This window comes from Oncorhynchus mykiss, chromosome 6 (genome assembly GCF_057628025.1).
Source record: "Oncorhynchus mykiss isolate SJ-2025 chromosome 6, ASM5762802v1, whole genome shotgun sequence".
NCBI lineage: Eukaryota > Metazoa > Chordata > Actinopteri > Salmoniformes > Salmonidae > Oncorhynchus > Oncorhynchus mykiss.
Window position 1 is genome coordinate 73,595,924 of NC_143027.1, and position 23,231 is coordinate 73,619,154.

At 46.6% G+C, this 23,231-nt stretch overlaps 1 protein-coding gene across 2 annotated transcripts in view; it reads left to right on the forward strand.

The window, feature by feature from the left end:
- The window catches only part of rras2 (RAS related 2), a 43,057-nt gene that overhangs the window by 14,382 nt on the left and 5,444 nt on the right, over window positions 1-23,231 (forward strand). For both annotated transcript variants that reach the window (XM_090238839.1, XM_021607601.3), the window contains exons 2-3: window positions 19,361-19,448; window positions 19,650-19,752. In XM_090238839.1, the coding sequence (XP_090094965.1) occupies window positions 19,361-19,448; window positions 19,650-19,752 (191 nt within the window). The remainder of the gene's footprint in view (window positions 1-19,360; window positions 19,449-19,649; window positions 19,753-23,231) is intronic.

Consider the following 23,231-nt stretch of genomic DNA (forward strand, 5'->3'; position numbering starts at 1 on the left):
ACAAATAAGGTTTTATATGTAAGATGGTTAAATAAAGAGCAAAATTATTGATTGTTATTTTTTGTGCCCTGGTCCTGTAAGAGCTCTTTGTTGTGTGTGTGTGTGTGTGTGTGTGTGTGTGTGTGTGTGTGTGTGTGTGTGTGTGTGTGTGTGTGTGTGTGTGTGTGTGGCAGGCTTACAATGATGGCAAAAAACAACATTTGAGAGTCCGCTGACCCTGGTGCTAGAGGAGGCCACAGCTGCAGGAATGTTTGAAGGGGTACGGGACTATAAAAAGTTTGGGAACCACTGATCTACTGATCTTCCTTCAGCCACCTTTCCTTTCAGTTCTATGCTGCCAATGACTGGAAAGAACTGCAAAAATCCTGAAGCTGGAGACTCATATCTCCCTCACTAGCTTTAAGCACCAGCTGACAGAGCAGCTCACAGATCACTGCACCTGTACGTAGCCCATCTGTAAATAGCCCATCTGTAAATAGCCCATCCAACTACCTCATCCCCATACTGTATTTATTTATTTATTTATCTTGCTCCTTTGCACCCCAGTATCTCTACTTGCACATTCATCTTCTGCACATCTATCACTCCAGTGTTTAATTGGTATATTGTAATTACTTCGCCACCATGGCCTATTTATTGCCTCCGGGGGCCGGAGTTGTGTCACACTTTTCCCCCTTCCCTAGCAAACACAGCTGATTTAAACTAATTGGGTTGTAATCTGAAGATGATGATTAGTTGATTATTGGAACTGGGTATGTTAGCTGGGGTTGGGGCAAAAGTGTGACATTAATCAGGCCTCCGAGGACTGGAGTTGCCCATCCCTGGTCTAGACTCTATGGTATGATGTGAATGGCTGTCAGTCAGCCTTGAGACTCCAAGAGCCCTTGGCTTCTGCCTGATCCAGAGAGAGGCAATTGGTCTCACCCCCCCCCCCCTCTCTTGATCTGTTAGAACATAAAATATTTGTCTGTCTGTCTCCCTATATGTCTCTCCCTTTTATTTACTCTCAACATACATTTGTGTCAGATCTGCCAGGCTGTTTGGTTTGCTATACTGCAGCTATTGCAGCCCATTCGTTTAGTCATAGTTATATGATATATTGACGTGTTTAATTTGCGCTCAGTGGGGATGACCCTGAGTGGGTTGGTTTTGAGAAACATTAAATTAGACATGGCTTTTGTTTTCTTCTCAAATCTGTCCGTAGAGGCCATAGTTGTCCATACTAGCCACAGGCTATTGTTGCCATAACATTTGACTATCATCTTGCAAAATCATGATCTGATCTGCCTAAAATGCCTTGTGTCAACAGTACCACAGCATTCCAGTCAGTCTGGTCCCTGATCTCACGACAGCACATTATACTGGTTCTGTTTGTTTGATTTGGATAGATCTGATCTGGGTCCCAAATGGCACCCTATTCATGACTGACTGTGTTTCTGAGTGTCTGAGACAACTGTGGCCTGGAGTCATCGTGTAACGGATGGCTCGCAACAACAAACAGCAGTGGCAGTTAGCAGTGGCAGTTAAAGGAGAAGAACCCACAGATTCTATTATCCCTCCTGTTTGTTTTGATTTCATTTTCTCTCCCCAACCTCTGAGTACAGCAGTCTGGGACAATGTCACTGTGGATTAGGCATAATGACTGTTTCAGGAATTCACTGGATCAAGCTCTCTTTGTTGTTTAAAAAATAAAAGATGCTAGAGCCTTGATGTAGGGTTGTTCAGTTTGGTCCCCCAGTATATGAGTAACGGTTTGCATTACGGAAAGATACAATCCCAAACGGGCATTAAAAAGGCACAGCAATCGTCAAAACAATAATTGGATCGGTCCCTATCTGAACAAATGTAGACATGGCTAATCATGATACTCACTGATCACAATAGGAGGAATTCCTAGCATTCCTTCTGATGTTTGCTTGCTTTATGTGTGCTGTTGAGAACTAATGTAATGTATGCTGCAGTGTCAGAGGCAATACTGCAGAGCATGCTGAAACATACTCCCTCCAGCCCAACACTGCAATTTGACTAAAATCTAAACCTGTGTTTACTCAAATCATTACTCACTCCAGACAGTCCTCTTCCCGACTCTTGTGCAGTCTGTTAATTGAATTATTAATAGTTTGCTTATCACATCGAGTTAGGCTTGTTAAATGCACCTCCTGTCAGAATCATAGATCATCTCAGGCTGTTGGTCCCTCCTGGCTGCCTGTCACCCAGGTGAGAGATACTGACAGAGAGAAGACAAGTGTGGGTACTTGGGAAGCTGCACGTGTTGTCTTTGATAATCTCCTTCTCTATTCATTCCACTGCTGAGGCATGTTTCACTGTGACCGGATCATTCCTCACATCGAAGATTCAAATAACAACAAGATATCTATGGCGAAATGCCATGCTGTGAAGCTCATGCCCCCATATCTCTCAACCCCATGCAGCCAATCTGACTAAAAGGCTTTTATACTAGGCACAGAGGATACTCCTTAGTCAATTTGTTTTGGTATTGTTTCGCAGAATCCATTTGTCCCTCATTATCATGTGTCTATAGAAGTTATTTTTCACTGTGGGTATTGTAGAGAGAGTGCCATGTCACTCCTGCATCACTGTTATTTCCCATCTAGACATACAGAGAGGGATTTCACCGTGCCTCTCTACAGTCTGTTTCCCATGTGGGTGTTAGAAAATCAATGTCTGTGTAGAGCTAGAGAAGTGAGGAGCTTCACAGCATGGCATTTTCCCATAGTCATCTTGTTGTTATATGAATCTCCGATCTGACTAGTCTCTCAAAGCACTTCATGATGACGGAAGTGAGTGCTACGGGGCGGTAGTCGTTTAGCTCAGTTACCTTAGCTGTCTTGGGAACAGGAACAATGGTGGCCCTCTTGAAGCATGTGGGAACAGCAGACTGGGATAAGGATTGATTGAATATGTCCGTAAACACACCAGCCAGCTGGTCTGCGCATGCTCTGAGGACGCGGCTGGGGATGCCGTCTGGGCCTGCAGCCTTGCGAGGGTTAACACGTTTAATTGTTTTGGTCACGTCGGCTGCAGTGAAGGAGAGCCCGCAGGTTTTGGTAGCGGGCCGTGTCAGTGGCACTGTATTGTCCTCAAAGCGAGCAAAGAAGTTGGTTAGTCTGTCTGGGAGCAAGACATCCTGGTCCGCGACGGGGCTGGTTTTCTTTTTGTAATCTGTGATTGAGCCGTTGAATTGCAACTCTACTTTGTCTCTATACCGATGCTTGATGCTTAGCTTGTTTGATTGCCTTGCAAAGGGAATAGCTACACTGTTTGTATTCGGTCATGTTTCCGGTCACCTTGCCCTGGTTAAAAGCAGTGGTTCGTGCTTTCAGTTTCGCGCAAATTCTGCCATTAATCCACGGTTTCTGGTTTGGGAATGTTTTAATAGTTGCTGTGGGTACGACATCGCCGATGCACTTACTAATAAACCCGCTCACCGAATCAGCGTATTCATCAATGTTGTTGTTTGACTCAATGCGGAACATATCCCAAATCCACGTGATCGAAGCAATCTTGAAGCGTGGAATCAGATTGGTTGAACCAGCGTTGAACAGACCTGGGCGCGGGAGTTTCCTGTTTTAGTCTCTGTCTATAGGCTGGGAGCAACAAAATGGAGTCGTGGTCAGCTTTTCTGAAAGGAGGGCGGGGGAGGGCCTTATATGCGTTGTGGAAGTTAGAATAACAATGATCCAGAGTTTTACCAGCCCTGGTAGCACAATCGATATGCTGATAGAATTTAGCAAGTCTTGTTTTCAGATTAGCCTTGTTAAAATCCCCAGCTACAATGAATGCAGCCTCAGGATATGTGGTTTCCAGTTTACATAGAGTCAAATAAAGTTTGTTCAGGGCCATCGATGTGTCTGCTTGGGGGGGAATATATGTGGCTGTGATTATAATCGAAGAGAATTATCTTGGTAGATAATGCGGTCGACATTTGATTGTGAGGAATTCTACGACAGGTGAACAGAAGGACTTGAGTTCCTGTATGTTGTTATGATCACACCACGTCTTGTTAATCATAAGGCATACTCTAGGCATATTCTAGTTTCTGTCAGCGCGATGCGTGATGAAACCAGCTGGCTGTACCGACTCCGATAGCGTGTCTCGTGTGAGCCATGTTTCCGTGAAGCAAAGAACTTTACAGTCACTTATGTCTCTCTGGAATGCTACCCTTGCTCGGATTTCATCAACCTTGTTGTCAAGAGACTGGACTGGACATTAGTATGCTCGGGAGCGGTGCGCGATGTGCCCGTCTCCGGAGCCTGACCAGAAGACTACTTCGTCTGCCCCCTTTACGGCATCGTTGTTTTGGTTCGCCAGCTGGAATCCGATCCATTGTCCTAGGTGGTGGGCAAAACACAGTATCCGCTTCGGGAAAGTTGTATTCCTGGTCGTAATGATGGTGAGTTGACGTTACCGCTTATATCCAGTAGTTCCTCCCGACTGTATGTATTAAAACCTAAGATTACCTGGGGTACCAATGTAAGAAATAACAAAAATAACAAAAAAAACACTTAGTTTAAAAAAGCACTTAATATAATGTTTACATACCCTACATTACTCATCTCATATGTATATACTGTACTCGATACCATCTACTGCATCTTGCCTATGCCGTTCTGTACCATCACTCATTCATATATCTTTATGTACATATTCTTCATCCCTTTACACTTGTGTGTATAAGGTAGTTGTTGTGAATTGTTAGGTTAGATTACTCGTTGGTTTTTACTGCATTGTCGGAACTAGAAGCACAAGCATTTTGCTACACTCGCATTAACATCTGCTAACCATGTGTATGTGACAAATAAAATTTGATTTGCTGCTAGCTGACCAAACCAAAGGCTTGTCTGTTAGAACGTGTATGTCCACTCCTGGGACTAAAATCCCTGAGTCTGTTCCTAGGGGGATGGGGACGGTCAGGCAGACTAATGGTGTGTCACTGAGAGCCTGGTTCTGGGACGTCCCATCACTGGCTGCCCTACCCTGGGGCCTTGGCTAGGCTTAGGCAGGTTCTGGGCTGGCTGACAGTTGGCACTGTCTGGGCAGGCTTCTGGCTGTCTGCAGACAGCTGAGGCTGAGCTGAGGCTGAGCTGAGACTGACTCATTACTGCTGGGCACCTGCTGTCCAACAGGGGGAGAGAGGAGAGGAGAGGAGAGAAGGGAAGGGAAGGGAAGGGAAGGGAAGGGAAGGGAAGGGAAGGGAAGGGAACAACCCCTCTCAACAGGTGAGGAGTGCAGCATGAATGACTCCCCATCTGTGCTGATGACAGTGGGTGAGCAGGCGTGTGGCCTCATTATGCCCTTAACAACTGGTCCCGGGCCTATCTTGTGGTTTAGGTTAATGGTTAAGGTTCCAGATGGGATATGGAGAGCTGATCTGTAATCAGTTTTCAAGGGGTAGGTAGAAAGAAATGGCAGTGGGGACTAGTGGGAGGCTCAGCTGCTGTTCTGTGGCTGCTAAGAGAGACCGGATCACTGGTTATGGCTCCTAATATGTACTCGGCACCAGTTTGTCTCAATAAACACAAATGAACGAGAATGTTTAGTTGGCACAAGCAAGCGCACACCAAGTTAACAGCCGTCTAACAAGTGTGTTTCATAAATGTTTGGTATGTATAACTGCAACATGTTCCTTTATCCTCTCCTCAACCTGATTCCAGATGCAATTTAAAGTGGCCAAGTTGAAGACCTGAGAGTCTTAGCTGTCTTACTACAACAAACAGCCCTGATGGCAATCAAGCTAATTGTTTCTGGATTTAAACATGACTAAAAGGGACTTGAGAGCCTCACTTCTTTGTTTGATTTAGCTCAAGCCATATCCACTTCCCTCAACGGGAACGTAAGGGCTTATGAGGCCGGTGGGCGGCTGGGCTAGGTCTATGTGGGGGAGGCCTGCCTGTCTGTCTGCCCTGGGCCTTGGGGCTGGGAGCAGAAGAGTGACGTCCATTAGCTCTTATTTATGAGGAGCTGCCTGCTGAGGTAATAACATTTCCACTGTCTGTGTTGTGTGACTGGTGGCCTAAAACGGTAATGGTGCTGCGTTTCTGACACGCTGCCAAGGAGAAGCCTTATTCCTCCTGACATATCACCCTCTGCAAAGCTTACCATCTGGAGAAACACCACTAATGCAAATACATGGAGCGCTACTACAGCAGATGGAGGGAGATGAATCTGTAACAAGAGCTGTCATGTAAAGTAGGATACATGTCATACCTGCTATTACTACTAGTAAATGAAAGTGGAATAAGAACAACGTGGGTGGTTGGGTGCTAGGTGGAGGACACAGGGGGGTGTGTGTTTGATCTGAGGTGGTAAGGAGAGGCCCTGTCCTGGGTCCCAGTCATGGTTTTTACTCACGACATGGCGGACTGGCCATAACTGACCCCTGACTCTCTGTGCATCTCTTCTACAGCCACCCGTAAGCTCATAGACTGTCCTACTTCCTGTAGTGGGAAAACAACCCTCTGTCCTATCAGATGCAGCTTTATGAGGGCTTATCAGTATTATGTACCCATCTCAAATCTCTGTACCCATATCTCACTCATAATAAACAAGCCTAGTCAGAGGGGTTGGGTTTAATGCGGAAGACACATTTCAGTTGAAGGCATTCAGTTGTATCCCCCTTTCCTTTCCCTAGTGTCCTCATCTCATACCAGACCTGTGTCAGAACTGTGGCACAGGTTGTTCATTGAGACAACAATAACACATCGTGGCCATCTCTCGCTGAGTCGCTCTTACTGTGGGAACTTCAGAGCCAGCTATCACCACACTCTCTTCTGTTAGTGCTTTGTTTCAGCCACCACATACAGTGAGCTCTAAAAAGATTGGGACAGTGACAATTTGTTGTTGTTTTGGCTCTGTACTCCAGAACTGGGGATTTGAAATGATACATGTTAAAGTGCAGACTGCCCACTGTAATTTGAGGGTATTTTCATCCATATCAGGTTAACCGCTAAGAAATTACAGCACTTTTTATAAAAGTATTGGGACAAATCCACTTATGTGTATTAAAGTAGTCAAGTTGAGTAATTGGTCCCATATTCCTAGCACACAATGATTACATCAAGCTTATGACTCTACAAACGTGTTGGATTCATTTCCTGTTTGTTTTGGTTGTGTTTCAGATGATTTTGTGCCCAATAGAAAATAATGGTAAATAATGTATTGTGTCACGTTAGTTTCATTGTATAAGAAGAATAGAATATGTTTCTAAACACTATTACATTAATGTGGATGCTACCATGATTACAGATAGTCCTGAATGAATCTGAATAATTATGAGTGAGAAAGTTAGACTCACAAATATCAATTTGTTTTTTCTGCCCCTCATAGCAAACTACCGAAGGCCACAGAAAAAGCTACATCAACACCACCACAATGGTTAGACTTAAGGCTAGCTTAATGGGGGGAAGGGGATATTGGTAACATCACATGACCTGCTGGAACAGAAACTAGGCTCGTTCACACAGCTTTTTACTGCACACTGTCTGCTCGAATAACTCTGTGGCTTTCTACTGTATCTAAAATGGTGCCTTGTGATGAGAAAACATGACCAGAAACTGGGGTTAAGAAAGAGATGAGGTAGTGGTGTGGTCAGGTCCCAGTGAACATGTTAAGTTGGCTGTGGATTCTGAATGCTTTGAGCTCTGGTGGCCAGACTGGGAAGAAAGGCCTTTTACTGGCTCCTCTTTGATGGCGCCCTTTGAGTGGGTTCAAAAGCAGTGAAAGTCCAGCACACAGTGATATTTAGCCTGCCGATTGAAGTTATAATGCCACGGAGGGCAGAGGAGCGCCTGGTTGGCTCAGCGGACTTGATCAACATTTCCCTCCCTGCTTTAGACTCAGCAGGAACACTCTCCTTGTTGCTACGCTCTTTATGGTGTACAGTACCAGGACCACGTAGGACTTTCAGACCAAGGCCAGAACATATGCTTTTATTAGCCATGTAGTTTCATGCCATAAAGCTACTCTGTCTCATGTTTTAGTTGAAACGTTGCTACCTCTGTGGCGTGTGTTTGTGCGTGTCTGTGTTCTTTTCCGTTTGGTGGAAAGTCATGACTCCTGTTCCAGAGAGCCCCCAGGCAACCTGACCTAGTCTTGACACAGAGGAGGCCATTCAGCCTCTCAGACTCTAAATGATGCTAATCTAAGATGATTCTCTAATTGATGGTAACCTCGCTATTATCCAGTCCAGAGCTGTTTGCGGGGTGAGACCAGAGCAGAGGCCTCAGTAGACTGACAGAGGGCTGCTGTGTAACTGTATATGTACACAGTATGAGACCTGAGCACAGGGGTGAAGAAGGCTCTAACTATGGAGAGCCAGTTAGCTAGTCGTTCCCCTGGTGATGTTTTGTACCATGGCCTGTGGCTGAGCCCTGGCTCCAGTGCAGTGAGAACATCTATTTGGGAGCTAAATAGATTTTGGTATCTGAGGTGAGGGGCTCCTCTGCTGGGGTGGGGCCTGGGCGTGGGCTGCTGAATGAGAGGCCCTGGCAGAGGCAGGGGCCAGGGGATCTGTTCTATCTGGCCATTGGGAGGATGACAGGCTGGGGGTGTTGTGGACACTTAATTTCATGGCTTCATTTGTTCAGAATCATTCTGGAACTTTCCTCCCTTTGCTCAGTCGGGTTAGATATGAGTTTTGAGATATGATAAAACAACAGGTAATGCTGGACATTGGCACTAGTTTCTGCTCACTGAGACCAAGGAAGAATTCAATCAGATGAAATAATTCCAGATGCTAAAGCCCTAGCCTCCACCTCAAATGTGGTCAGATGTGATGTGATGATTATTTATGAGGAATATTAGAAGCGTTTTCAGTACACCTAAAAGATTTCAACTTGATGTTTTTTTTATTGAAGCAGTGTAATAACATTTACAGTAGATAGAGGCTTCCTTCAGCCTGAGGGGTGAGGTCCCTGGCGCCCTTTTAAGGCGGCGGACCCATTGTGTGCTGCTGTGCTCACCCTCTTCATGTGTATTAGTTATTGAATATTTGACCTTTCTGGTTTGCATGAGCTCATGGGACAAGTGGGTTTTTCCCCAGGAAGTGAGGGCTTTCACTCTCTCTCTCTCGTGCTCACTCTCGCTCTCTATCTCCCTCTCTTTCTCTCTCCCTCTCTCCTTCTCTTTCTCTCACTTACTCACACACACAACAAATTGTAATTGTGTTCTTCGCTGGAACTCTCCAGTGGGATGAAGTCACACATGAAGGTGAGGAGAGGGATGGAGTAGAGCAGACTGTAGTATTCGACAAGCAGAAGTCCTACGCTCCCATCTGCTTCATGTTAACCCTTAAGGGTGGCTATTTGTGCTGGGTGATGTCTGATTACTGACGGCTGCCGGAGGCCATTCGGCCCCTGGACAGTCCCCCCAGGTTCAGCAGAGGTTAACCCTGTAGGACAAGGGAGGGCAGGGGAACAGGAAGGGGATGGCTAAGGGAGTGGTGTAAGTCTACAGCTGCCTGACTGACACATGAAACTCAATGTTCACAGATGTTTATTTACTCTGAGCAGTTCCACAATTGAGGCAGTTTTAGAGGACGGCTCAGTGTAAAAACTCTGGTTTGGGACAGAGATAAGATGAACTCAGATGGACTATATTCTGAAAAGTACACCATGTGCTTTGCACACACAACCTTATCAATGGACTTTGACCCTGAAGAGACAACAAAGCTGGATGTTTGGGGGCCCATTTTTTGAATGGCCAACTGTGACTAGTGGCTCTCATCCTAGTGAACTCTCAACATGACTGTACCTAACACCTCCATGGAAGCAGTGACCAGTATGATAGTGTAGACTACCCCTATAACAGCCAGTATAATGGGCCAGTCTAGTTCGCCATTCACATCCATGATAAGCTGGGGAATGAAGGAGAATCTAGGGAAAGCCTGACTATGCAAATCCCTGGAACAGCTCTACTTCAAGGGTGGAGTTCTGTTGCTGCACTTCTAGAAACAAATGAGAGGGCTTAAGCAGGTCTGGAGTTAAAGCACCAGGCCTCACCGGGATCTGCTTTGAGCTGGCACTGGTTCAACTCTCCCATAAATCAATGCACATGAAAAGGCAGTACAGTTCATCACCTGTATTTGTATGCAGTCATCAAGTCCTGCATACTTCCAAAACATGTAAGATTAGCAGTTATTTGTGTTTTGGCTGACTGCTGTTGTGCAGGTACTGTAAATTAAGGTACAGTTGTGGTGGTGGCTGGTTCATACATCTTTATCAAGGGTTGGCAGGCAGGACTGGGGTGTTAACCACTGACAGGGTGGTACTTGGTCATTTCTAGAGTCTACACTAGGTGGTCTGGCCTGAGTTTAACGGTATTGTTAATTGAAATGGCTGCACTTGGACCTGCGACCCTACTATCTCCCCTCCCCCTTACTGGAGCTCTCCTCCACAGTGTCCTGGTCCTACCCCTACTACCCCATCTCCCCTACCCCTTACTGGACCTCTCCTCCACAGTGTCCTGGTCCTACCCTACCCCTACTACCTCGTCTCCCCTACCCCTTACTGGAGCTCTCCTCCACAGTGTCCGGGTCCTACCCCTACTACCCTGTCTCCCCTACCCCTTACTGGACCTCTCCTCCACAGTGTCCTGGTCCTACCCCTACTACCCCATCTCCCCTACCCCTTACTGGAGCTCTCCTCTACAGTGTCCTGGTCCTACCCTACCCCTACTACCCCGTCTCCCCTACCCCTTACTGGACCTCTCCTCCACAGTGTCCTGGTCCTACCCTACCCCTACTACCCCGTCTCCCCTACCCCTTACTGGACGTCTCCTCCACAGTGTCCTGATCCTACCCCTACTACCCCATCTCCCCTACCCCTTACTGGACCTCTCCTCCACAGTGTCCTGGTCCTACCCTACCCCTACTACCCCGTCTCCCCTACCCCTTACTGGACCTCTCCTCCACAGTGTCCTTGTCCTACCCCTACTACCCCGTCTCCCCTACCCCTTACTGGAGCTCTCCTCCACAGTGTCCTGATCCTACCCCTACTACCACATCTTCCCTACCCCTTACTGGACCTCTCCTCCACAGTGTCCTTGTCCTACCCCTACTACCCCGTCTTCCCTATCCCTTACTGGACCTCTCCTCCACAGTGTCCTGGTCCTACCCCTACTACCCCATCTCCCCTATCCCTTACTGGACCTCTCCTCCACAGTGTCCTGGTCCTACCCCTACTACCCCGTCCCCCCTACCCCTTACTGGAGCTCTCCTCCACAGTGTCCTGGTCCTACCCTACCCTACCCCTACTACCCCATCTTCCCTACCCCTTACTGGACCTCTCCTCCACAGTGTCCTGATCCTACCCCTACTACCCCATCTCCCCTACCCCTTACTGGACCTCTCCTCCACAGTGTCCTGGTCCTACCCTAGCCCTACTACCCCGTCTCCCCTACCCCTTACTGGACCTCTCCTCCACAGTGTCCTGGTCCTACCCTACCCCTACTACCCCGTCTCCCCTATCCCTTACTGGACCTCTCCTCCACAGTGTCCTGGTCCTACCCCTACTACCCCGTCCCCCCTACCCCTTACTGGAGCTCTCCTCCACAGTGTCCTGGTCCTACCCTACCCTACCCCTACTACCCCATCTTCCCTACCCCTTACTGGACCGCTCCTCCACAGTGTCCTGATCCTACCCCTACTACCCCATCTCCCCTACCCCTTACTGGACCTCTCCTCCACAGTGTCCTGGTCCTACCCTACCCCTACTACCCCGTCTCCCCTACCCCTTACTGGACCTCTCCTCCACAGTGTCCTGGTCCTACCCTACCCCTACTACCCCGTCTCCCCTACCCCTTACTGGACCTCTCCTCCACAGTGTCCTGGTCCTACCCTACCCCTACTACCCTGTCTCCCCTACCCCTTACTGGACCTCTCCTCCACAGTGTCCTGGTCCTACCCCTACTACCCCATCTTCCCTACCCCTTACTGGACTTCTCCTCCACAGTGTCCTGATCCTACCCCTACTACCCCATCTTCCCTACCCCTTACTGGACCTCTCCTCCACAGTGTCCTGGTACAACCCTACTACCCTGTCTCCCCTACCCCTTACTGGACCTCTCCTTCACAGTGTCCTGGTCCTACCCTACCCCTACTACCCCGTCCCCCCTACCCTTTACTGGACCTCTCCTCCACAGTGTCCTGGTACAACCCTACTACCCTGTCTCCCCTACCCCTTACTGGACCTCTCCTCCACAGTGTCCTGGTCCTACCCTACCCCTACTACCCCGTCTCCCCTACCCCTTACTGGACCTCTCCTCCACAGTGTCCTGATCCTACCCCTACTACCCCGTCTACCCTACCCCTTACTGGACCTCTCCTCCACAGTGTCCTGGTCCTACCCTACCCCTACTACCCCATCCTCCCTACCCCTTACTGGACCTCTCCTCCACAGTGTCCTGGTCCAACCCTACCTTGGGCCCAGCCATAGTGTGTGTCTCTCTAACGCTGTGTCAGTGCGACCAGGTGCTGGAATTGGCCAGGCTTGGCTGAGAGGGGAGCTGTATTGGGATTGGGGGATATTATAAAGTTGCAGATATTTGCATCATTTTTCTAAGTTTTCCTACCATTTAATCTACATTTTCTCATTAGAGAAGCTCAAGCTCTTGATTTGGAAGTCAAGGTCTCTGAATCTTCATAGGGCATTATGGGCACGTATGGAAGGCAATTAACTCTGCCGTTTCCTCTTAGTCTGCTGTGTTCCCACTTATTATGATCCAGTAGGCAGGCATACCATTTTCCTCAAAAATGTGTGTTTTTGTTAATTAATCGCCTAGAGTATTTTGGAGAGAAATCTCCGGCCTCCCTCCATCCACAGAACTGGTTGGTGAATCCATGGCTGAGCTCTGCTCTGGCTGTTTATCTTATGCTGGATCAGCTATAACGATAATCTACGTGAGACTCCTGCTACCCAAACGAGTGGGATGGCTGTCTCAGATAGAAAGGAGTGTATCTATATATAGCACGGTAAGCTGTTTGTGTGGTGAGGAAGTGGGTGCATGGTGGGTGCATGGCGTTTATTGCACGCCTACACGTATCCTTGTTTTCCCGTTGGTGGAGATGAAGCTGGCAGCCAGCAGTTGTAATACAGGATCTGTTAGATTGTCTATCAGAGAGTCAGAGACAGACAGGGTTAGTATAGCAGCTGTCGACTAGGGAGACGACTCCTCAGCGCTGCAGCACAATGTAGGCTAACTAAATCAGTACAGAGGCTGCAGCTGAGAGAGACACTGGATCCACTGACCTTCTTTTCATGGTGAACAGACAGCTAATGTTGTTATGGTGTGGAGTGGGTGGGTGGGGTGGTGGAGCTGAAAGGCAGCAGTGGAAATGGGTGGCGGTGGGTGGGTGGATGGGTGGGTTAGTGGGTGAGTAGGTGGGGATTGGGGAATATCTCCTCTGTGATATCAGAGGGCTTTGCTGGCCTGGGCCGGCTGCCCTGGTGTGTAGGTTTAGTTTCCTTCCTTCTGGCTGAGTGGCTGGGGCTGAGTGGAGTGGAGGGCTCTGCTCTACTCTATACTCCGTTCTGCACCGCTCAACTCTATACTCCACTCCACTCTACTCTATACTCTACTCTATACTCCACTCTACTCTACTCTATACTCGACTCTACTCTATACTCCACTCTACTCTACTCTATACTCCACTCTACTCTATACTCCACTCTACTCTACTCTATACTCCGCTCCACTCTACTCTATACTCGGCTCTACTCTGCTCTATGCCTTACTCTACTCTACTCAATACACCCCTCTACTCTTTACTCTGCTCTACTCTGCTCTGCTCTACTCTATACTCTGCTCTACTCTATACTCTACTCTACACTACTCTGTACTCTGCTCTATACTCTGCTCTACACTACTCTGTGCTCTGCTCTACACTATACTCTGCTCTACTCTGCTCTATACCCTGCTCTACTCTGTACTCTGCTCTGCTCTATACTCTGCTCTACTCTACTCTATGCTCTTCTTTGCTATGCTCTACCGTATACTCTGCTCTACTCTATACTCTTCTCTGCTCTATACTTTACTCTATAATCTACTCTACTCTATACACTGCTATACTCTACACTACTGTATACGCAATGCTCTACTCTACACACCACTCTACTATATACTCTACTCTATACACTGCTCTACTCTATACTCTTCTCTGCTCTATACTTTACTCTATAATCTACTCTACTCTATACACTGCTATACTCTACACTACTGTATACTCAATGCTCTACTCTACACACCACTCTACTATATACTCTACTCTATACACTGCTCTACTCTATACTCTACTACAGTTGAAGTCGGAAGTTTACATACACTTAGGTTGGAGTCATCAAAACTCATTTTTCAACCACTCCACACATTTCTTGTTAACAAACTATAGTTTTGGCAAGTTGGTTAGGACATCTACTTTGTGCATGACACAAGTCCTTTTCCCAACAATTGTTTACAGACAGATTATTTCACTTATAATTCATTGTATCACAATTCCAGTGGGTCAGAAGTTTACATACACTAAGTTGACTGTGCCTTTAAACAGCTTGGAAAATTCCAGATAATGGCTTAAGATGCTTCTGATAGGCTAATTGACATCATTTGAGTCAATTGGAGTACCTGTGGATATATTTCAAGGCCTACCTTCAAACTCAGTGCCTCTTTGCTTGACATCATGGAAAAATCAAAAGAAATCAGCCAAATACATTTTAGACCTCCACAAGTCTGGTTCATCTGTACAAAAAATAGTATGCAAGTATAAACACCATGGGACCTCGCAGCCATCATACCGCTCAGGAAGGAGAGGTGTTCTGTCTCCTAGAGATAAAAGTACTTTGGTGCGAAAAGAGAAAATCAATCCCAGAACAACAGCAAAGGACCATGTGAAGATGCTGGAGGAAACAGGTAGAAAAGTATCTATATCCACAGTAAAACAAGTCCTATATCGACATAACCTGAAAGGCCGCTCAGCAAGGAAGAAGCCACTGCTCCAAAACTGCCATAAAAAAGCCAGACTACGGTTTGCAACTGCACATGGGGACAAAGATGGTACTTTTTGGAGAAATGTCCTCTGGTCTGATGAAACAAAAATAGAAATGTTTGGTCATAATGACCATCGTTATGTTTGGAGGAAAAAGGGGGAGGCTCGCAAGCAGAAGAACACCATCCCAACCATGAAGCTCGGGGTTGGCAGCATCATGTTGTGGGGGTGCTTTGCTGCAGGAGGGCCTGGTGCACTTCACAAAATAGATGGCATCATGAGGGAGGGAAATTATGTGGATAAATTGAAGCAACATCAGTCAGGAAGTTAAAGCTTGGTCGCAAATGGGTCTTCCAAATTGACAATGACCCCATGTAAACTTCTGATCCACTGGGAATGTGATGAAATAATTAAAAGCTGAAATAAATCATTCTCTCTACTATTATTCTGACATTTCACATTCTTAAGACAAAGTGGTGATCGTAAATGACATAAAACAGGACATTTTTACTAGGATTAAATGTCAGGAATTGTGAAAAACTGAGTTTAAACTTCCGACTTCAACTGTATATACTCTATGCTCTACTATATACTAAAATCAAATGTTATACTCTGCTCTATACTCTGCTCTACTTTATACGCTGCTCTTTGCTCTGCTCTACTCTTTACTCTGCTCTACTCTACTCTATACTACACCGCTCTACTCTATATTCTACTATATACTCTATACTATGTTCTACTATGTTCTACTCTATACTATGTTCTACTCTATACTCTGTTCTACTATATACACCGCTCTACTCTATACTCTGCTCTACCATATACTCTACACTCTACTCTATACTCAACTCTATTCTCTGTTCTACTCTATACTCTATACTCTCCCTATACTCTGTTATATACTCTGCACTACTCTATACTCTGCTCTACTTTATACTCTGTTCTATACTCTGCTCTGCTCTACTCTATACTCTACTCTATACCCTATACTCTACTCTGTACTCTGCTCTATACTGCTCCACTCTACTTTACTCTACACCATGTTCTATTCTCTACTCTACTCTATATCCTATACTCTGTACTCTGCTCTATACTCTGCTCTACTCTATACCCTATACTCTACTCTGTACTCTGCTCCACTCTACTTTACTCTACACCATGCTCTATTCTCTGCTCTACTCTATACCCTATACTCTACTCTGTACTCTGCTCTATACTGCTCCACTCCACTTTACTCTACACCATGCTCTATTCTCTGCTCTACTCTATACCCTATACTCTACTCTGTACTCTGCTCTATACTGCTCCACTCCACTTTACTCTACACCATGCTCTATTCTCTGCTCTACTCTATACCCTATACTCTACTCTGTACTCTGCTCTATACTGCTCCACTCCACTTTACTCTACACCATGCTCTATTCTCTGCTCTACTCTATACCCTATACTATACTCTGTACTCTGCTCTATTCTGCTCCACTCTACTTTACTCTACACCATGCTCTATACTCTGCTCTACACTATACTCTGCTCTACACTATACACACACATACACACACACACTGGTGCTCATATGGATGTGTGTCTAAGGCTGTCTAATTGGTGCACACAGGAATAGAGGTAATTTATGGAAGGGTTAGCTGAACTCTGTCAGACTACAGGAGCACTCTGTTTTGTTAAAGAGGGATTTAACCTCAGCCGCTCTCCAAGTTACTGCTGCAGAGCTGCTTTTAATTCAAATTAAATGTAATTCTATGAAAAAGGCTCCGCTACCATTGCAGCAATTGGTTAATTCACTTGAGAGGAGAATATTTGCATTTCAGGAGTGTTTGAACAGGGAGTGTTTTTTTTTCAGTTCCCACTGGCATCTGTGTTAAGGTGCGACTGAAGGTCAGGACACTTCACCGTGCAAAGAGAGTCCCCTGTGTGTGTGTGTGTGTGTGTGTTTGGGGGGGGTGCAAGCAGACCAGACTTTAGATCCCCTGCAGATTGAGCGACTGACTCTGGACTCTGGACAGGATCAGCTGTCTGTGCAGTGATGGCTGTCCAGTGTTGTCATGGAGATGGTGGTGTGAGGCTGCACAATAGAAGTTCAGTAGCCTGGTCCCAGATCTGTTTGTGCTCTTGCCAACTCAATTGCTGTCCTTGTTAAGCCAAGCATGACAAGGAGTGACAAGGAGTTGGCGTGATAGCACAAACACAATTGTACATACAGTGAAGACTGAATGGTGCTGGGAAGAACAGTGAGCTAAGCTCCTTCCCTCCCTGGGAGGCTGTTGTGGTTGTGTTGTCCCAGTTAGTCACCCACCCCACAGTGGGAGTCATCCTGTGTTGAATATGGAGCTAATGGTGATGTACCCAATGAGCCATATGAGGATCCATCACATATATTACTGGACAGAGCCAGCGATGTTTCTGGATATACATTCTCTCTGTCTCGCGCTCTCTCGCTTTCGCTCTCTCTCTCTTCACTGTACTGCAGCCTCATCAATCATGGGAACCAGCACAGAGAGAGCGGCAGAGCAACAGTCAGTCTCTGCTGGTTAACAGGCTCACTGAGAGTAGAGCTCTTGGAGACAGAGAGAGTGGGACTCTGATGTTATAGCTGAGGCTGTGGAGAATGGAGAGCATGAACCTCAAGTTCTGGAGGTTAAAAATAAGAGTGTGTGAGCAGTAGGTAGATTCTCTCTCTCTCTCTCTCTCTGCAGGCACATGGTCAGCATTGTCATGTAGTAGTGCAGTGTAGTGCAGTGGAGCAGCAGAGCAGGCTGCAGACATATGCAGGACCACTGATGAATTATTGAACAGTGCCAAGTGGACGTGATGTCGGCATGCATGCAGCGCATACAGAGGACTAGGGAGAGGCATGGGGAGAGAGGGAGAGGCATGGGGAGAGAGGGAGAGGCATGGGGAGAGAGGGAGAGGCATGGAGAGAGAGGGAGAGGCATGGGGAGAGAGGGAGAGGCATGGGGAGAGAGGGAGAGGCATGGGGAGAGAGGGAGAGGCATGGAGAGAGAGGGAGAGGCATGGAGAGAGAGGGAGAGGCATGGAGAGGGAGAGGCATGGAGAGGGATGGAGAGGCATGGAGAGGGATGGAGAGGCATGGGGAGAGAGGGAGAGGCATGGGGAGAGAGGGAGAGGCATGGGGAGAGAGGGAGAGGCATGGGGAGAAAGAAGGAACGAGCTTGGGTGAGGGAGAGACAGATAGTATGGGAAGGGGTGTGTTTATGTGTGCAACAGAGAAATATGGCGAGAAAATGGTATTTGTATGAAATAATGCAAGTGTGAGAGAGTTGGAGAGTGTGTGGAGTAGGTAGTAAGAAAGAGGGGTTTATTAAGGGAGAGAAAGAGGCAGGGAGAGAAAGAGGCAGGGAGAGAAGGCAGTATATTTCCATCTGCATCGGTGGATTAACTGAAAAAGACAATGCATATTTTAACAGTCAAATAGGTGGCCATGTGCCATGAATCAATACACATACACTGATTTAATTCACTGCCAGATTAGATCCACCCCGTCACAATAATTTGTTTAAAATGGAAAGATGATTCATGCATTGGAACAAACTTAGACTGTTTTATTCATGGTAACCTAGCGGTTAAGAGTGTTGGGCCAGTAACCGAAAGGTCGGTCGTTTGAATCCCTGAGCCTACTAAGTGAAAAATCTGTCGATGTGCCTTTGAGCAAGGCACTTAACCCTAATTGCTCCTGTAAATTTCTCTAGATTAGAGCGTCTGCTAAATGACTCAAATGTAAATGTATTTTTACCTGTGACATCCTGTCCACATGGAGCCAGAGCCAGTCCACTCTGATATAGGACATGCTTTGTATGCTGTTCTCAGCTGTCACTTAACTAGTCCCACAGGAGAGGCCTACAAAACATGCAGAGAAAATGTAATAAAATGTACAGCTTCAAGCTCTGTCTCAACCTACTCTGAGCATCCTGCTCACATTGGAGACAGACAGGCATTCCCAGTCACTGCTTCATTACCAGCCTCTGGAAGATGGCTAATTAGTGTCATTGTTGGAATAGTGGCGACAGAAGTGCCAGTGACATTAGCAGTGTTTTGGTCATGAACACTCCAGATGACCTCTTTTTCCTGTGGCCCTCAGAAACAGTGGAGTGGTTATGTGAGTCCGTATTTACCCTGGCTTTCACAACACACGGGTCAGGATTATGTGTTTACCTCCTGCATTCTGCATAGTAGTGTAGAGGTCAACGAGTTACTGAACAACACAAGTGGATGGAGTGTTTACTCTCTAGAAGACCGAGCCAAAGCCGGATGTTTATCTCACTGCCTTCTCTGCTGTATGTCTCCTCAGTCCTTACTGTACACCATGTTCACTCTCCCTCTTTCTCTCTCCAGTCCTACTTTGTCACTGACTATGATCCCACGATTGAAGACTCGTATACGAAGCAGTGTGTCATTGACGAGAGGGCGGCCCGGCTTGACAGTAAGTATAGACCCTCAGCCTGTAAACAAACAGGAGAAATCTGACCACAACACTAATGTTCATTGAGAAATACCAGCCTTCACAGGAGATTACTGTTCTTATCTTGGAGGGTTTAGTTTTGTACAGTACCTTTTTCAGGAGAGGTGCTACTGTGTGTGTGTGTGTGTGTGTGTCTAACGTGTTTGCCCCTGTGTTTGTTAGTCCTGGACACGGCCGGACAGGAAGAGTTTGGAGCCATGAGAGAACAATACATGAGGACAGGGGAGGGCTTCCTGCTTGTCTTCTCAGTCACTGACAGAGGAAGGTGAGTGACAACCCAGTCACGTGTCACCCCCACGCTACCTCTCTCTGTCTGCACCAATCTCTGTTTGCGCTTTTCTCTCTCTCACTCTCTCTCTCTGCGCGTCTCTCTATCTGCGCCTATCTTCGTCTGTGCTTCTCTGTCTGTCTCTCTCTTTCTCCCTCTGTCTGCCTGCTCCTCTCTCTCTTCTCATGCTAAACACATACATCTCTCTCACTCACGCTCTTGTTCTCCCACACGTCCGTTCTCGCCAACCTGTGTCATCATTCTTTTGTTCTCCTCTGCTCATATACCTCTCTTTCAACATCCACCTCTTTACAGGCTTTGTTTTTCTGTGTAAAAAACCCTGCATTAAATCACCTGCATGAGAATGAATACATCCCCTCTATATGTGCTGTCCTGTAGTGCTGTGGTCACCCCTCTGGTCCCTGTACAGCAATGTGATGGTGGTGTGTCTCAACCCACCCCTCAGAGTCCCCTCTCTCCGTGCTGTAAACAGTCTTTCCCTCCTCCATTTACGTTAGTCAAGGCTCTCCAGATTTACTATGTGATCGCCAAGCTGCCTGCCGGGGGCCATTCACTAGAACACACTCCTGGGTTTGTGGTTACATTCTGTTTCCCTTTCTCTCTGGGGGATATTTCTATGTATGCCGTTTGGTTCAAACAGTTAGCATGATATTTGTATTACACTAAAAGCCTTTCAAGTCAACGGGGAGCAAAGCTCTGGTTAAAGGGACAGACCTGCTTAGGGCTACCCCTCCCTGGTCAATGGAAGGCAGGCAAGCCAGTGCTGAGGCTGCTCACAAGTTCACCAAGGCTTTACTGCAATACTCATGCAAACATTTCTGGAACATTGAGGCATGCAGTACCACAGGAGTTCATTGACTTCTCTGTCTGCTCTGGAGTACCTCCCTTCACCCACCCTGTCTGATTCCCAAATGATGGCGCTGACTCACTTAGAGTTCTTAGGAAACTATGCAGTATTTTGTTTTCTTATGTATTATATCTTACATTGTTACCCCAGGAAATCTTACGTTTTATTACATACAGAATGATTGGATATAAGAGCAACGTCAACTTACCAGCATTACGACCAGGAATACGATCACCACCCAGGACAATGGATAAAATTCCAGAAGTCGACCCAAAACAACGGCGCCGCAGAAAGGGCAGACGAAGCTTTCAACTGGTCAGACTTCGTAGACGTGCACATCGCCCACCTCTCCCAAGCATACTACTAGCCAATGTCCAGTCTCTTGACAACAAGGTAGACGAAATTCAAGCAACAGTTGCCTTCCAGAGAGACATCAGAGATTGTAACATTCTCTGTTTCACGGAAATATGGCTCTCTCTGCATATGTTATGGGAATCGGTTCAGCCACTGGGCTTCTCCCATGCATCGCACCGACAGAGATAAACCCATCACTGGGAAGAGGAAGGGTGGGGGTGTATGCTTCATGATTAACGTCTCATGGTGTAATCATAACAGCATACAGGAACTTAAGTCATTCTGCTCACCCGACCTAGAATTCCTTACAATCAATTGCAGGCCATTTTACCTACTAAGAGAATTCTTATCAGTTATAGTCACAGCTGTGTACATTCCCCCTCAAGCAGACACCAAGACGGCCATCAAGGAACTTCATTGGACTATATGCAAACTGGAAACCATATATCCTGAGACTGCATTTATTGTAGTTGGGGATTTTAACAAAGCAAATTTGAGAACAAGGCTACTTAAATTCCACCAGCATATTGATTGCACTACACGCATGAGCAAGACCCTCGACCACTGCTACTCTAACTTCCGCAATGCATACAAAGCCCTCCCCCGCCCTCCCTTCGGCAAATCCGACCACGACGCCATCTTGCTCCTACCGTCCTATAGGCAGAAACTCAAACAGGATGTACCAGTGACTAGAACCATTCATCGCTGGTCCGACCAATCGGAAGCCACGCTTCAAGGTTGTTTTGATCACACGGACTGGAATATGTTCCGGTCAGCCTCAGAGAACAACATCGACCTATACGCTGACTCGGTGAGTGCGTTTATAAATAAGTGCATTGGAGATGTTGTACCCGCTGTGACTATTAAAACCTACCCTAACCAGAAACCGTGGATGGATGGCGGCATTTGCGCAAAACTGAAAACGCGATCCACCGCATTTAACCATGGAAAGAGGTCTAGGAATATGACTGAATATAAACAGTGTAGTTATTCCCTCTGCAAGGCAATCAAACAAGCGACATGCCAGTACAGGGACAAGGTGGAGTCGCAATTCAACTGCTCAGACACGAGACGTATGTGGCAGGGTCTACAGGAAATCACGGACTACAAAAAGAAAACCAGCCATGTCACGGACACCGATGTCACTATCCCATCTGGACAAAAGGAATACCTATGTAAGAATGCTGTTCATTGACTACAGCTCAGCATTCAACACCATAGTACCCTCCAAGCTCATCATCAAGCTGGAGGCCCTGGGTCTCAACACTGCCCTGTGCAATTGGGTCCTGGACTTTCTGATGGGCCGCCCCCAGGCAGTGAAGGTAGGAAACAACATCTCCATTTTGATAACCCTCAACACTGGGGCCCCACAAGGGTGTGTACTCCTGTACTCCCTGTTCACCCACGACTACGTGGCCATGCACACCACCAACTCAATCATCAAGTTTGCAGATGACACAACAGTAGTGGGCTTGATTACCAACAACGATGAGACAGCCTACAGGGAGGAGGTGAGGGCACTCGGAGTGTGGTGTCAGGAAACAACCTCTCAGTCAATGTCAAAAAAACAAAGGAGATGATCGTGGACTTCAGGAAACAGAAGAGAGAGCAGCCCCCCTATCCACATCGATGGGATAGCAGTGGAGAAGGTGGAAAGTTTTTTTAAGTTCCTAGGCGTACACATCACAGAAAAACTCAGATGGTCCACCCACACATACAGTGTGGTGAAGAAGGCACAACAGCGCCTCTTCAACCTCAGGAGTCTGACGAAATTTGAGGTCAGTACAGGTGCATCAAAGCTGGGATCTAGAGACTCAAAAACAGCTTCTATTTCAAGGCCATCAGACTGCTAAACAGCAATCACTAAATCAGAGAGGCTGCTGCCTACTTTGAGACACAATCACTGGTCACTTTAATAAATGGATCACTAGTTTCTTTATACAATGCCACTCTCAATAATGCCACTCTAAATAATGTTTACATATCTTACATTACTCATACGGTATACTGTGTTTATACCATCTATTGCTCCTTGTCTATGCTGCTCGGGCCATCGCTCATCCATATACTTATATGTACATATTTTCATTCACCCCTTTAGATTTGTGTGTATTAGGTTGTTGTTGGGGAATAGTTTGATTACTTGTTAGATATTACTGCACTGTCGGAACTAGAAGCACAAGCATTTCACTACACTCGCATTAACATCTGCTAACCATGTGCATGTGACAAATAAGATTTGATTTGATTTTTA